This window comes from Anguilla rostrata, chromosome 1 (assembly GCF_018555375.3).
Source record: "Anguilla rostrata isolate EN2019 chromosome 1, ASM1855537v3, whole genome shotgun sequence".
Classification (NCBI taxonomy): Eukaryota; Metazoa; Chordata; class Actinopteri; order Anguilliformes; family Anguillidae; genus Anguilla; species Anguilla rostrata.
In genome coordinates this window covers 81,251,901-81,268,603 of record NC_057933.1, presented here as the reverse complement: position 1 = coordinate 81,268,603, position 16,703 = coordinate 81,251,901, and the positions used below count along the sequence as shown (strand labels likewise).

Sequence of the window (16,703 nt, the reverse complement as noted above, 5' to 3'; positions counted from 1 at the left end):
CGCTTTGCAAAAAGAAATGATATCTCATAAAAAAACACGTTTTCAACGTACAAAAATGCCAAGTTACTCAAAAGTATTGATATCAAAATGACGCCAAGTTACGGTACTACAAACAATATAGGCTATCTTGCCTCACCGAAATTTAATAACATGTATTCCAAAGCAATGCTACCCAATATTTCCTCAATTCTTTCAAGTCACTTGGCCCTGTGTGTATATAAGCGTGCAGTACATGGACAGGCCAAACATATGTGTGGATGGCTTTCTCACAGTCATGATTGATTGAATAGGCATCTATATGTCCAATTTGTATTGGTATGTATGTATTTTGGTGGTCAGCCTTTCTGTTGCGTGAATGATTGTATGTTTCTTGGTATAAATGTCTGTTCGTAAATGTGAATGTAACATGCTGCGAGGCAAATGTCCCCATGCGGATAAATAAGTTCTCTATGTATGTATGTACAATATGTATTTTACATGTATTTATTGTACGTTGCAAATATACAATCACTTGTACATTTAGTCAAATTCAGTTCAGAAGCAAGTATAAACATATGTTTTCTGGAGAAATATGCTTCCTGTAGTGACTGACCAGCAGTTTTCTACATGAATTTCAATGTGTTCCATGAGGCAATACGAAATATTTGACACTTTGATCTGACACAACGTTTGCATGACATTGTAATATGGTAAGATTACAAAACACAGGGCCAAGTGACTTGAAAGAACTGAGTAAATATTGGGTAGCATTGCTTTGGAATACATCTTATTTAATTTCGGCTATTCATTTAACAAAACAACTTTCCAAACTTTGGAATATTTTCCTGTTCGTAAATTGTTTTAAATTGCATAGACAAGCGGTAAGCCTGCCTTTATCATGGCAAATGGAAGAGTGTATTTTGCATTTGAAGGTTTTTTTTTTTTTTTCCCGAGAGGCCGGCTCATATTGTTCAGTTTCCCCGCCTACATTATTTGCACAGTAGGCTACAGCCTTCGACCCCACTCAACGCCCAGTTAGATATTCTCAGGACACGAAGCCCAGCTCACGGAGTCATTGTCAGAACAGATCATTCAGAAAACATGCACACCAACGCTAAACTGCACACCATAACAGGGCCGTTCCTTGTCTATACTGGTGAGTGTTGCCTATACTCCCTGCGTTATATTTCGAGTTCACTGAAAATGGACATGCGTTAGAATCATAGACATGCAATCACCACGTGGCATACTAAGCTGTATGGTTAAAACGGTGTTCTTCCTCTTGAAGCAGAAACGGACGGGGGAAATACTACTGGCCAAAAGGTGTGGCAATCTAGGTTGAGAGATGTTTTGCCATAAACGGACTACGTTAGCTCAGGTTAGCTCCAATATAGCTCAGGTTTTACCCTGATCTGTCTGCGTCTTACTCGTTTCCCTTCCCAGATATTACTTACCGAAGACAATGAAACAAATATATTGAAACTTGGTCTCCAGCAGCTATGGGGGGAGGGGGGTTATAAACTGGTAGGCTACAGATGTGTTTGGTTTTTCTATTTCCCCCACACGATTTGGGATTTTAATAATAAATTTAAGATGTTTTTCGTTCCTGTGGAGGACCCCCCATACAGGGGTTAAACATTTAATCTTAAACAATGCTACAAGTGTCCCTGATGCATATTCCTTTTAGTGTGAACACGGCCGAAGTCGTTTCGTAGCCTATTCATTTGTCGTTCATGCTTCGTTTTTTTAATTAATATTTTTATTAACTTAAAAACCTAATATAATAACATTATTACGGAGCCCCCCTGGGGTCATCTGAGAAAAAAAGACCCATGTGTAAATCTGTACTCTCGGTTTAGAAATCTGTGCCCTCGAATTAGGATTCCATGCCCACGGATTCGGTTTAGATTTCAAGTTAGTTTTGACAACTAAATATTGTTCCATTAATTTGAGACCGGTCTGTTTTTTTCCTAGGCTAACAGCCTTAATTTGGCAGGTTAAACCTATGTATTTTAGCTATTTTCCCTTTCGAATTTGCCCTTTTCTTGGTTTCAGGTGAACAGGTAAGTACCCTTTAATATTCCCTTTTGTTAGATTAATTGACCTTTTAAATTTAACCTTTGCAGGAGAAACACAATCGAAATTCACCGTTCAACTCAAACATCAATACAGTACAACACTGGCGGTTTAACGCAGCAAGATTTTAACGTGTTTTAAGAAAGATTATTACCATGAATTAAGTTCACTATTTTAAACTATTTATTGCTCTATTTGAGACTTGGGTTACAATAGCCTAGGCTATGCGATCTGTTTGATGATCTGTTTGATATATGCGATCTGTTTGTATGTTTTTGTTCATTTATGTAAGCGCTTGTATTATAAAGTTTGACGATCACTTGCATGAGAATAACACTGCTTCTGTTTGCTTGCAGTGCTCCTGTTAGGCTCTGTGAAAGCCGGTATTTCATCGTACGGTATACCCTTAGGAGGTGAGTTTTCAGCTCGTTGCAGCTTTTCATACTGTAAACATACAAAAATCATTTTTCTAATGAAGACACTGGCGAAAACAAAACGTTAAGTGATGGGATATTTGCTACATCATATTAATTTCTTTTCTGATTTTAATATAGCCCTGGGTTGGCAACTTGATCAGCAGGCTGGCTGGAATTTAAATCTAATTAAATAGGGGCGACATAGCTCTGGAGGTAACGAGCGATTGTCTGGCAGTCGGAGGGTTTTGATGCCTAATGTCATAAATGCTGCAGTATAACCAAATAACAACATATAAATCACTAACTTGCCAGAATATAACGGTTGTTTGCTATAATACGATTTAAAACATTAGCCACTTCCATTTGCATGCTGTCACTGTCGTTGGAAGGAAACACATCATCACCTGTGCGACAGATTATCTTTTTTCCTTCAACAACATGAGCTAATAATTAATGGTATTCGTACAGTAAAACTAGCAAAGCTAATATAGGCTACTGTACGCATTTAGGCTACTGGTATGAATTGTTTTGGGATGCGTCATTTAATGAAAAGTGCAGACTAGGCTGCTCTCAACGCATTACGTGCCAAAATGTCTGTTTCAAACGTAGCGGCCTGGCTGTGGCTTCAAAATTCCAATGCAGTTGAGGACTGCAATCAACCAGGCTCGTCCCCCTTTTCACCCTAAAATAAAAAAAAACAAAACAAAAACAAAACAAAACCTATTCGTAGGCTATAACAAAATCATTTAGGCTATACCATACTGTATACACGATCTTGGAGAAAAAAAATTATGTAAGAATCTTGTTCAAACGAGTTTTCCCGGGGACCTAGCGACCAGAAAACATGTAGGCTACACATGCGGCAGGTTATAGCTGGCTATGGAAAACTATTCTATCTGCTGGGGATTCGGATTATGGAGGGTTGCGCATGTCTCATTTTCACCGTAATTACAAAAAAAAAAAAAAAAACACCCATTCGTAAAACTCAAATGCTTATTATACCACACGGTAGATAAGACTCTGACAAAGATATACATACAAAATTATCGTTCTTAAATCGAGGTTTAACTGTCTAGGCATGCCAGAAAACATTTACAGGGCCTCTTCCCCGGCATAACTTGGACGAATCGGAATTGAACAATCAGGATGATGTCAAGACAGAGATTGACTACAATTTAAATAACATTTAATTTCAGCAAAACAAAATCCCTTGTGGCGTTATTTTGAATAAGATAGCGAGCGCGTTTTTTTGTTTGTTTATTTTGTGCCGTTTCAGTTCTGAAATGACTGTAGAACTCTTAAGTCCCTCAGGACGCTGGCAGCTGTAACGTTTTTCGGACACCTAAACATACGAATGTATCAATAACTAATAACAAATTAACATCTGAAACATTTCATAGTGAGTTTTTCTTGTGGTGAGATGAGTATAATGCCTTCAATGTGGTTAGATTTTTTATAATGACACTACTCATTTTGGTGAAGCATTAAGTGCCGGCTTTATGCTCGTAAACATTTCTTATTTCTAAAGTAAATAGCCTAAGTAACATCACTGAACTATCAGTGCACTTTTGAAACGATTTAATTGCTCTGTCTACTCCGATTTTGTGTCTTTCTTCGTTAAAGGACCCTTTAAAGTGAGCCCAGATGCCAATTTTGTTTATGTTTGTGTGGAACTCCCATCGTGATTACATTGCAGGCAGAACGTTCGACCTTCCTCCTTTCTCATTCATCTCCAGGTCACTTGCTGTAATGTTCAATGAGGTTTAATTTGTTCATTTTAGAATCCCAAGGCAGACACGAGCAATAGGCAATTTCGTTTTATACGTTTTCTAAACAAGAATGTCAACATCTCAGCCGTGATCCGAAAGTAAAGAAAATATTTAGTGTTTATTTATTTTATCGCGCTTCCCTATACATACCCATGCCTTACCGGCCCTACTCACCCCCAGTGCTATGACTTATTTTAACAGACGGTCTGATAAGGAGACATGAAACAATAAACGTTTTAAGATCCTACATTTCTCCATGTTAACATTTCTATTTTTTACTCAATATACATATTTTGTTGACATTATCGACATCATGTACATAATTTGGTGTTTTCTACATCCATTGATAATTAAGTCTTAGTCAGCATCAACGGGTTTCCCCTAAAGACGCACTTATATTAACCGTCTACGAGTGGTCAGAGGCACTCGTTAGCCTACGATAATTTCAAAGTCCGTCTTTAGTTCAGAAGCTGTTGGGAAAGAGCTCGCAAACGGAAGATGTTTCGCCAGATCACTTTTACCATGACCGTAGGCTTATGGCGGTTCTGGTAAGAGGCCCTTGTCACAACTGTTTCCCAAAACCATAGCTATTACAGGGCAAGGTCGCGAATGCAGTTCGCACTACAATCGCTCTAAAAATGTCCTTATCGGCACTATGCGAAATGTAGTGTTTAGATTTATTCAGATACTAACCTTGTGCTGACGGAAGAATTGTAGAATTGTGAATTTTTCACTAGGTCTGGAGAGTGATTTACAGTCTGTGTAAAATCCGTGTCTACACCAACAGCAAAGTAATTCAGCAGGGCAACGAGCACTGCGAGTAAAAAAAAAAAAAAAAAAAAAAAAAAAAAACCCCAACACGAGTCTTCTCAAAATAAAAAATATCACTGTATCTACACATAATACACGTTTTTGTGCGGAAATTAGACCTTGCTGATGACTATAGAAATCAAAAATGGCTGAAGAGGCAACTTGCCTGATTTTGACAATGAGAGATCTATCCAGTGGTGTGGAAATGGACGTTTTGGGGTATTCCTGTGTCAAATATGTGCCTTTTTTTGATTAGGATATGTTGGTCTTTGTGTGAAATTATCTTTTTTTTCCTCCAACAACTGCAATTCAATCAATTTCTTTATTATTATTGCAAGACTTTAATGTAGGTTTAAATTGCAAAACTGGGTCTGAAAGTTGGCTATAATCAATTTGCGCAATGGCAAAAACTTTAGAGAACAACATAAATCTTTTAAAATAACCCACATTTTAAAGGCAGCAATGTTAGCATAGTCTTTTGTGGCTGGAAAGCTTTGACAGTCAAATAGGCCCATTACTGTATTGAGATTTACAGCAAAAATATTTTTACAGGAACACTCACCAGAAAATTTTGACCAGCATGCTTTGCGGATCTACAGCCACATACCGTATACAGGTTCTACAGTAAGGATTTGTTCACTACACAGTAATACTTTCGTGAAAACTACAGAAATCATTTTCAGTGTTGTCATAATATAGGCTACAATTACCTCATGTTTTATGATAGGCCAATGGGCATTTTGCCTAAATCCCTCATTGAGTGTTGGGAACTAAGACTGGCCTTACACTAGATGGCATTTTTCGTGATTTCACAGTCTTAAGTCACAGAAAAATCACACTAGTCTTACCTCAGTTGGTCCCGCCATGAGACACAATTAGTGTGAGACGGCCCCAAACTCAGTCGGAGCCTATCGGTTCTTTCCTTGCCTCGACCGTTCAGACGATATTAACATGTTTCACATTGTCATTAATCTTTAGTCTCGGCTGAAAAGTGTGGTGTGGTGGTCAACGACACAACACGACACTAATCCTACTACACTGTCAACAGCCAATAGGTACAGTCGTCCTCATTTTCTGTTTTGTGTGAGTACGACAGGAAGAGGAGAGCTGAAATTAAAATAAATAAATAAAAATACTCCAAAGGAATCCTGTTGACTCAAAAAGGATCCATGACTTATTACAGACGGGCTGTCCCGTTATTGGAAAATTTCTGATTGTGTACTGTTTATAAATATATATATATATATATAATTTTAGTTACCCCTAATAATAATAATAATAATAATTATTATTATTATTATTATTATAATAATTATAATAATAATAATGATAATAATACCAACGAAAACAATAGGGCTCCTACTTCGTAGGACCCCTAATAATACCCTAATACTAATAATAATAAAAATAATAATACCAACGAAAATAATAGGGTTTCTACTTCGTAGGACCCCTAATAAATGGTCTAAACCTAATAAAGTGGCCCGTGTGTGTGTGTGTGTGTGTGTGTGTGTGCATACTCATTTACTGACGATAAACCAATCAGTCAGTCAAATCAATTTAAAATGTAAAATATTTATTTCATACTTTAGCCTATGTAAATTCTATTCCATTTAGTCTAGAAAAAAGAGCCGTTTTGGAATATTTTCCTCTGTTCGTAAAATTGTTTTAAATTGCATGGACACTTGGTAAGCCTACCTTTATTATGGCAAATGGAAGAGTGTATTTTGCATTTGAAGGTTTTTTTTTTCTTTTTTTTTTTTGAGAGGCCGGCTCAATAATGCGCTAAAATACACATGTACGCCTACTGATTTCATTAACGACAGTCATCTTTTATATGCATAATAATAAAACGGGTAGCTCAAATCAAGCATTCTGATTGGTTCATAGTCGTGGCATATTAACCATCTCATAAAAAACACGTTTTCAAAGTACAAAAATGCCAAGTTACTCGCACATACAAGACATACACCGTCTATAACTCAGACTGCCAAAATCCAGGCCTGCCATTAAAAGTATTGATATTGCCTCATGGAACATTTTGATATCAGAACTTTTAATAGCAGGCCTGGATTTTGGCAGTCTGAACGAATGAGTTATAGACGGTGTATATCTTGTATGTGTGAGTAACTTGGCATTTTTGTATGTTGAAAACATGTTTTTTATGAGATTACTTTAAGTGTGAACATAGCCGAAGTCGTTTCGTAGCCTATTTATTTGTCGTACATGCTACCACAAAGAAATTCGTTGTTTTACTTAAAAACCGAATATAATAACATTACCTTATAGGCAGTTTTAAGTCAAATAATTTCTACTGTTTTTTTGAAATTTTGTTTTTAATATATGCGATCTGTTTAATGGCGATCTGTTTGTATGTTTTTGTTCATTTAAGCGCTTGTATTACAAAGTTTGATAATCACTTGCATGAGAATAACACTGCTTGCTTGCAGTGCTCCTGTTGTTGGACTCTGTGAAAGCCGGTATTTCATCGCACGGTAGGTCCTTAGGAGGTGAGTTTCCAGCTCGTTATAGCTTTTCATACTGTAAACATTACAAAAATATTTTTTTCTAATGAAGACACTGGCTAAGACAAAACGTTAAGTGATGGGATATTTGTTACATCATATTAATTTATTTTCTGATTTTAATATAGCCCTGGGCTGGCATATAGAGGGAGTTTCGATCCGTGTATTCAGTTCAACAAGAACTTTTATTAATTTAATTGACAAAAATATACATAGTTTTCCTGAAAGACATTCAGCTGATAACCACATAACAGGCATAGCAACAACTGGTAAAATATTAGGACCTAGCAGGTTTTGGCGATTTTTCTGAAAACATATTTTGACAGTTTATTCTTCATGCCTAATGCCATAACTGCTAGAGTATAACCACATAACAACATATAAATCGCTAACTTGCCAGAATATAACGGTTGCTTGCTATAATACGATTTAAATATGTAGCCGCTCCCCTTAGCATGTAGGGCATGAAACATGAAAAAAAAATTCTGCAACAACTGCAATTCAGTCAATTTCTTTATTATTATTGTTACGTGCCAGGGCTGCGTTTCCGAGTTTCGATGTACCTTAACGTTTTACGAAGGTTCTTAAGGTATACCTTCTTAAGGGAAACCGCTTTTTTACGAGTGTTTCCCAGACTATACCTTAAGGCAACTCTTAAGGTACAACTTAAAGGTACATCGTAAGTTGGAGCTGGCCTTCACTGAGGTGCTGAAAAGTTTATCAATCGATGCCAAGCGAATCGATTGTCTCACTTGTAAAGGCTTGTGAATGACGTTTTAATATTACACGTGTTGTCATAATCATTTTACATCAATCTAATATTACAGAAGAGGAAGCTATGCCTACTAGAGATTATCTGCTAATCTCTTTAAGAGTCCGTTAAAACGAGATCTTGTGATAGTTTCAATAAATACGTACATATAGGCTACAATGGATAAAATAAAAAGCGTCAATCGGGACATATAATCCATAGTCTGGGACTTCGTGGAAGCCCAGGGGAAAGGATATAGGCTACATATGGGTGAATTATTTTGTTCTTATTGAAACAAAGGTCTAATGTTAATTTGTTTTTGTCACACAATATATAGGCAACTGTAGCAGCATATCACTGCACTGCACTGATTCCCGCGAACTTAGATGAAAGGCGAAAGCGCGTCTGTGGAAATTGACCATGATGAATTCTGCCTTATGAATAGGTCTACCTGATAAAGTGATTTGTTCATCCACCTTAATTTTCTTACCATGTTGTTTTACGATTTTCGGTAAACAATCCAATAATGATATTCTTGGTTAAAATCATTATTGGGTTGTTTACCAAAAATCGTAAAACAACATGGTAAGAAAAATGTTCCGTAATGTTGATATTTACCCTGTGCTATTTTGTTTTATATAGGAGGTGTGAGCTAAAGGAAGGGGATGTAGATCATTTGGCTATGTTTGTCCATTATGAGCCACTGTACCTGTATGTGTGTTCATGGCTAGGCCAATCAACGTGTTCTAGTTCGGTCATGCAAGTAGACTCACTCAACGTTGTTTTTGCACACACAGGTTTTATATTCTTAATAAACCGGCGGTTTGTTCCAAGTCAGTGCGATCATTGACTCACACACAAACTAATTTCTACAGGGTATGCAGTCAGAAAAGCCATATCCTAAGTTAGCGCCACTACGTATAAATTAAAAAAACTTTCTTTTCACAAATTGGATTAGTATCATGGATAGGCCCTATACTTAATTACCATCATGATGGGGATAGACAGGTAAAACGACAACATTCTCACGACGTGCTATGCACAGAAACGATGATTGGATAATTAATTTTCGTAAAGTTAATATTAAACTATCTATGTAATTTTCGCATGCAGATGTGCTACTAGACGCGCACTGTAGTACAACTGTCGATTTGAAAAGCAAAATGTTGGCATAATAAGGCTGAAACCGCGGAGCGCAGCGCTAAGGGACAGCTTACGAGTGCCCCAGACAACCCTTTTAAAGGTATACCTTAGTTAAGGAGACGCTGGGAAACAGCTCGAGAGCTAAAGGAAGAGTTTAAGGGATACCTTACGACGCACGTAGCGCTAAGGAGACTCTGGGAAACGCAGGTTTGTTTTTTTTTCTTTCGGTCTCATTATTCCGTCAAGTCTGCTACGGGTCACTCCGCAATTGGTGAAGAAGAGGGACGAGTGCGTTGTTTTCCTCCCAATCCTCTTCTGCGGACCTGCCTGGCGGCCAATGAGGAACAGACCCACACCTATATATAGCGAATATTGTCAGTTACACCCCAGTGACTTGGATTTGAATGTTAGTTCACTCCTGTATTGCTATTGTGACTTCGTGCTATTTTGACTTCTGTGTATCGATCGTAATTTCTGAAAAGACTTCGAGTTTGGGTTTGCGTCTCTGGTTTGGTAGCTGGTTTTGTGTTGGGTTAGGAGTGGGATTTATGTAGATGTTTGTTTTCTTAACTGTCACGGTTAGTTTCACTTGTGTATATATATATAGATACGGGCGTGTACCACCCTTGTATGTTTTTGTTCAGTTTAGAATAGTCAGTGTAGTTAGTTAGGTTCGGAAGATTTTCGGGTTTCAGTTAGTTAGTTTCTTTCATTTCTAGAATTGTTAATAGCTTGTATATTTCTGTTTTGGTTATCTTCTTTTGTTTGGTACCGCCCAGTGTTTCCCCTCCTGTTTGTTCATTGTATAGATAATTAATTGTGTAAATAAAATTTAATCTTTAATGATCATTCATTTTGTTACTCCCCTGTACCCCTAGACCACAATGGGGACGTAACATTATTGCAATAATTTAATGTACGTCAAAATGCAAAACTGGGTCTGAAAGACTCAACAAAAAAATTCCATGACTTATTACAGAAAATAATGTAGGACGGAGGTGGTGATGTGGCTGAGGCGAAGCTATAATGGGTGAAGATGAATGATTCCCAGTCTCTGCACGATCTTGAAATGAATGCAGCACTGGGACTAAAAGCCCATAATTTGGGACAGATTGTTGTTAAATGTGAGAGTGTGTCAGACTTTACTTGTCTAGAAGTCCTCTAGTATATGGGGGGCCCTGTTGTATGGGAGGTCTCACAGACTTTATCTTGATTCCTGTAATAATTTGGAACTCTTTGCCTGCTGACTGCGTTCATGTCCAACTTTCTCTCAAGGCTTCCGGTCAGAGCGTCTCTCAGTTCCTGTTTTGTTTCTCTCTGTTGCAGCGATAAGTTGTGTGAAATGCTTGGACGACGGCTGCCTAAATGCAACCAAAGGCTGGCGGTCACAAAACGGGAAGGACGACAACGTGTGGGACAGAAACGGCTTGGGGAATTCCATTCCAGTGTGCGGATTTTACTCACCCCCGTCTGAAACATGGTACCATGTTTGCCAGAAAAACCACACCGTCTTCATGGTAACCAACGATTCAGAGGCAGGTGTATCTTTCGCACTTGAAGCATCTGGAAAGGACTTGAAATTTGAGAGAAAGACTGGAAATGGTGAGCAATGGTGTACTTATCACAGGGGAGATATCAGGCAACATATTTGCACTGCGATATCTGTTATGTTTAAATATGACATGCAAGTGTATAAAAAGTTTAAAGCACGTGTAATTTGATTTCAGAATGCCCCACGTTGGAGCCAGAGCCACCGACAACAGGTAATGTTGTACCACACTTAAGGGACGTGTGTGTTTGTGTGTGTGTTTGTGTGTCTGTGTGTCTGTGAGAGAGAGAGGGATCTTCAGGGTGTGTTTGTGTTTGTGTGTGTCTGTGTGTCTGTGGGAGAGAGAGAGGGATCTTCAGGGTATCTTGAGAAAGACAAGAGAATAGGATTAGGGAAGGGAAACTAAACAGGGACACAGACCGCTTGCCCACCCCAGACCAACATGGCTGGTTTGTCCATATTACCCTGCATATAACATGCAGTAAGTGGATGGACGCAGTGGATTAAACCAAACATACTAGTTAAAAGGAACTCAAACATGAGAAAAAATGTTTCTAATTGGAAACAAACAAGACAAAAGTTCACTGAGCTACGATACAATGGCATCACACTGCAGCTCTAATATGTGCGCTGCTAGTGAATCTCTGAATTGTCCTTAGGGTGAAAAGACTGGTCTTTAAATTTCATTGGGCAAACAGATGGCATCATGTAATGGGCGGTTGTGAAGTTAATTTCTCCAGCCTTTGTGCAACATTGCTGTCCAGAATTCTGTGCCATGACAGTCCAGCATATGGGTATGCCATGTGGTGTGTGATGTTCTCTCCCCCAGGCCATGCACTGGAGTGTTACAGGCGTGACATTGGATTCCATAACAGCACGAAGACTACATGCAGCCCAGGAGAACGGTGTTTCACTGGGGTTGGACAAGCTGGTAAATATGTTTTATAAGTTGATTAAGGTTCATGCTCAAATTACTTTTTTTGTGTAACACTCTGGCATGTAGACATTGAAAGTGTACACAGCTTTTTTGTGTTGTATAAAATTTTTCTTGACGTACAGAAACTTCACAACCACCACCCTTCCCACTCTTGTGTTTTAGCACAAGCTACTGACGTCGTGATGCAGGGCTGTCTTACACCAGATGAGTGTAACCGGGAGTCCACAGTAGAAGTCTTCTCCCCTACCAAGACCACCTACGCCATGAAGAAGACGTGCTGTGCGACAGACCTCTGTAACCCCACGACCTCCCGCGGCTGTCCCCAGTCGAGCCTCACTCTGGCAACGCTGGCCTCCATGCTGGTGGCTTCAGCGTTCCTCTGACCTCTTCAGTCGTTCGTTTGTGGCAAATATTGAATGGGGAACCCTAAAAAGTGCCAAACTCTCAGTGCCTATTTTACTTGCCAAAGCTGGCAGGTTGTCAGATGATTTCTACAGACAAAGACATTACTCACCTGATTGGTCCAATTTGCAGCGTGGTAGAGAGAGGCACAGCCCGTCTTCCCCACCCAGTATAGCTCTTTAGCGCTTTACAATTGATGCCTCTCATTCGCCAGAGCAGTTAGGGGTTAGGTGTCTTGCTCAAGGACACTTCGACATGCCCAGGGTGGGGTTTGAACCGGCAACCCTCCGACTGCCAGACAATCGCTCTTACCTCCTGAGCTATGTTGCCCCAGTAGTACACCACAACTGCCTCAAGTCTTATAAAGGCTCATTGTTGGCCTTACCAGCCAGGTCTCCCTCCCCTGTACCTCCTGGTCTTACCAGTGTTACGGCCACTTGCTCAGCTCCCCTCACTGCATTGTCAGGAGCACTGCCCTTTCACCTTCCTTCCCCACCTTATGTGCCTAAAAGGCCTGTAAAGCAGCCTGCCCCTGCTGCTGGGACTGCACAGCCATGTCAGGCCCTTGCCCAGCCATTGGCTGTGCCCACCCCTGGTCCACAGCCCAGGCCTTCCCTGTCTTTTGGACTCCCTGGTCCTGCCAGGCCCCCTTCCCCTGTGCCAGCTACTCCACCCAGAGCTACTCGAAGTGGCTGCACAGTACAGAAGCCCTCCAGGTTCAGAGACTTTATTACATAGCCTGCTGTTGATGGCTATTGATATGTATTAAATGGTAAATGGACTGCATTTATATAAATGGACTGCATTTATATAGCGCTTTTATCCAAAGCGCTTTACAATTGATGCCTCTCATTCGCCAGACCAGTTAGGGGTTAGGTGTCTTGCTCAAGGACCCTTCGACACGCCCAGGGCGGGGTTTGAACCGGCAACCCTCCGACTGCCAGACAATCGGTCTTACCTCCTGAGCTATGTCACCCCACAGACTACACAAACTAAAACAGTTTCTTTTTGTATATAAGCTGAACAGAAACTTGGTTTTATTCATAATTGACAATGTTTGACATCGCAACATAAACTTATGTTGTAATGTAAAAAAAAGCTTATGTAAATACTTGAAAATGAAAACATATGTTACAATATACAAAATAAATTATTTCCATTTTTATTAAATAAGTGATTGCAATTCACTTATGGTTATCAGTTTGTATAAGCACACATATCATATAATGAAATATTAATCATGAAAAAATGTTTTAAGCAGGTGTACTCAAACTTTTGACTTGAAAGTATATCACATTTTAGAATCAGGTCAAATTATACAATTTTGCCTGATCACTTTAACAGTCAAAACTAGAATTATATAGAAAGGCTTGTGTGTGTGTGCACAGCGAAGTGGTACGTGCGAAAGCATGAGAACTAAGCGTTACACTAAACGTTGTGGTACTCAAAATATTTTCCTAAGGTTGGTAGGTCTGCAAATATCAAAAATAGGCTGTCCTTAATTTCACGCAAAAGCTGTCTGGGCTGAACGAGCGTTTACTTCAAGTGTGAACACTTACAGCTTACTGCAAGTGTTTGTCAAAGTGCTGCTGCAGTGGCGGACTCGGGCTGTTTGAATGGCAGGGGCAAAAAAATAAAAAGCGCAGCTACTGCACGACGTGGGGCCCCACCAGCGCGCAAAAAGCTACGATGCATCGTGGTTTCTCACTTGGAAGGGCATCTAAGAGGGCACTTCATGAGTTTTCTTTTCATCAGAAAGGCACCTGTAGGGAACCTCAAGTTTATCCCATTGTAAGGGGCATCAATTAGGAAACTTCCCCGCATTCTCACACATGTAGGGACACCCTTTACAGCACTGCATAACATTTTATCCACTGGAGGGGTACTTCTCCATTAGAGGAGCACCTAATTGGGCACTTCATGATGTTTTCTCAGCTGTAGGAGTACCTTATACAGCACTGCACCCCATTTTCTCTACTGGAAAGGGCCCCATAGGGCCTGTCGCCCCCCCGAGTCCGCCAGTGATCTGCTGGATTTGGATTATTCAGCAATTGCCGTTTTTTCAAAGGTCTCATTTTCTTACTGTTGCTTTGGTCTGTATGTTAAAAACTGTATTTGTTGACGTATATTTTAGTTTCAAAACTTTGAATTTTATCTGGAAATTGAAATGTTGATTGAAAATGATTAAACTTTGGGTTTTTATTATAAATGGCATGTTTTTGTTTTTTGATAGCTAATTTAAAATAGAATTTTAAATGGCGTGTTGCACAGGGTCTGAAATCCTTAGAGGCCTAAGTTGAAGTTGGACAGCATACACATATAGCCTACTACTGCGAGTGCATCCTAAAATAACAACCTTGTCTCCAAAAAACACTGAAAGGTTTCGATAAATGTTGAGACAAGTTTTTGATGCTTTCAACCCTAAATTACCCACAATTAAAATTAGCCTAAATCCGCTAGGACTCGTCAGTTTTTATGTGTGACGTCATTTATCTTGCCCAATAAAAAAGTGGCTGAAGCGCCGGATCGAAACAAACGCATATGACCAGAGCGTTTCATAGATAACGTTACTTTTTAGGTATCTGCCCAAGGAGTTTCCTATAGATAACGGAATACTAGCTATGTAGTGAATCAAAATACTCAGACAAAGCTTTGACTGGCTCAGTTTTCCTTATTAGATGCAACTGGTTTGCGCTTGAGCAACCGATACGAAAACAATGCGTCACAGTATTGCGTAGAATCCCACAGACTTTCGAGCTCCGTTTTCCTCGTTTAAAAATTAACCTGTAGGACCATACCATTCTCTCGTCCATCGAAGGAGGGGGAGACTGGGTGTATCCGTGTCAAATAAAATACCTAAAAATTGTTACACATCCTAAATTAAAACACGAATCGAACCAAAAACGATACAGGTTAGAGTGGTGCATGTAACATGTAGATGTGATTTCCTGTGTGGTGAAAGGAACACACTTTATATCATATATATATTTCTGTACTTCCCTATAATCTGGTGTTTATCTGATTCTGTTACGACAACTCACCTGTCCTCTTTCATTCGCATACCAGCGCAGGGGAAAACAAAATGGAGGAATTACCTGTTTGAGCGAAAACACGGAACTGTATAATAACTGCTAAACAAGATAAATTCCTGTATGATTATTTAGGTTATACAGATTGATTGTTTGCTATTGTGAACCGTTCATTTGTATTTAGAAAGCTGCGATGAAATTATATCCTGCTTTCGAAATGTTCAAAATTTCCAAAATGTCTCTGGCTCTTTTGATATACGCCCTCATGTTCTTCGGTAAGTGATTTCATTTTTTTGTTTTGTTTGTTTAGTGGAGATTTTTGCCATTTTAAAAATGCAGGTAATTAGCTTACAAACCATGATATGGAGCCCATTTACAAAAAAATATGAACTTTTGTGAAATTCTGTAGGCCTATAATTATTTTTGGATAGTTTGTTGACGTGTGGACAGATGTTTTTGGGCCCAAACACTATTTTTCATCGTGATATTTTTGTTGGCCTAGTAACATCCGCTTATGTCTCTCATTAAGCCTTTATTGCTGAAAAACGATTTCCCCTTTTCTTGCGTATTCACTTTTTTTCTTTAAATCAGTTGTTTACCTCGTAGTTGCTTGTTGAAACGGGTGTGGTATTCGTGTGTGGCGTGTGAGTAGTTTGCTGCTTATTATTGCTCTTCAATATTATGGTGTATGGGATACGCCTAATTTTAACCTCTTCTGTTAAATTGTCGTCCAGGGCAATTGGCGGTGTAGACTAGGCCTACCTCACAGCTCGCAAATCGTGTTCATTTTTGTAGCCTACTTTTATTTTAAGTAGCGTAGACTACTTGTAAGTATGTTAATGAAAACAATTACCCTACTTGCTACTTCCAAATGCCAATACATAGGCTAACGTTATTGAGTCCTGTTTATTAGCCTACTAACCATACCTGAAACCTGAGACCTCGAGCCTCAATTTAACCTGGTCTGCTGTGTCGTCCGTAACACATTGTGCTTCCCGCCGCTCCTTGTTACTATGACAGTGACCGTGGAATCGAGTTTTCAATGAAAACGGGCGGCGTTGCCACTCGATCGTAGGCTACAACATACCGATTATGTCCAAATTATTTCTGTATTTAAATACAATGTGTTTTTAAATAACATAGAAGTACTTATTTCCCGGACTATTTTCATGACATTAATATAGGCTACTTTTGTGATTAAAAGTACATTAATGTCATTAAAATACATCCAATATGGATTTTACACACATTTGCTGTACGTCCATACTTTTAAAATTCATTGAATTCCATATCTCTGTTTTGGGGTTAGTAAGAATT

General features: G+C 39.1%; 1 protein-coding gene across 12 annotated transcripts in view; it reads left to right on the top strand.

Moving 5' to 3' along the window:
• Positions 1–16,703, top strand: part of lsr (lipolysis stimulated lipoprotein receptor) — a 45,006-nt gene that overhangs the window by 12,896 nt on the left and 15,407 nt on the right. For 4 of the 12 annotated variants that reach the window (XM_064304791.1, XM_064304771.1, XM_064304825.1 and 1 more), the window contains 3 exons: positions 7,501–7,545; positions 10,796–11,071; positions 11,197–11,232. In XM_064304791.1, the coding sequence (XP_064160861.1) occupies positions 10,984–11,071; positions 11,197–11,232 (124 nt within the window). In that variant the 5' untranslated portion in view covers positions 7,501–7,545; positions 10,796–10,983. Of the gene's footprint in view, positions 1–1,065; positions 1,136–2,402; positions 2,469–7,500; positions 7,561–10,795; positions 11,072–11,196; positions 11,233–15,383; positions 15,662–16,703 lie in introns of those variants that run through there. The other 8 variants (XM_064304763.1, XM_064304818.1, XM_064304801.1 and 5 more) reach the window with 5 other exon arrangements.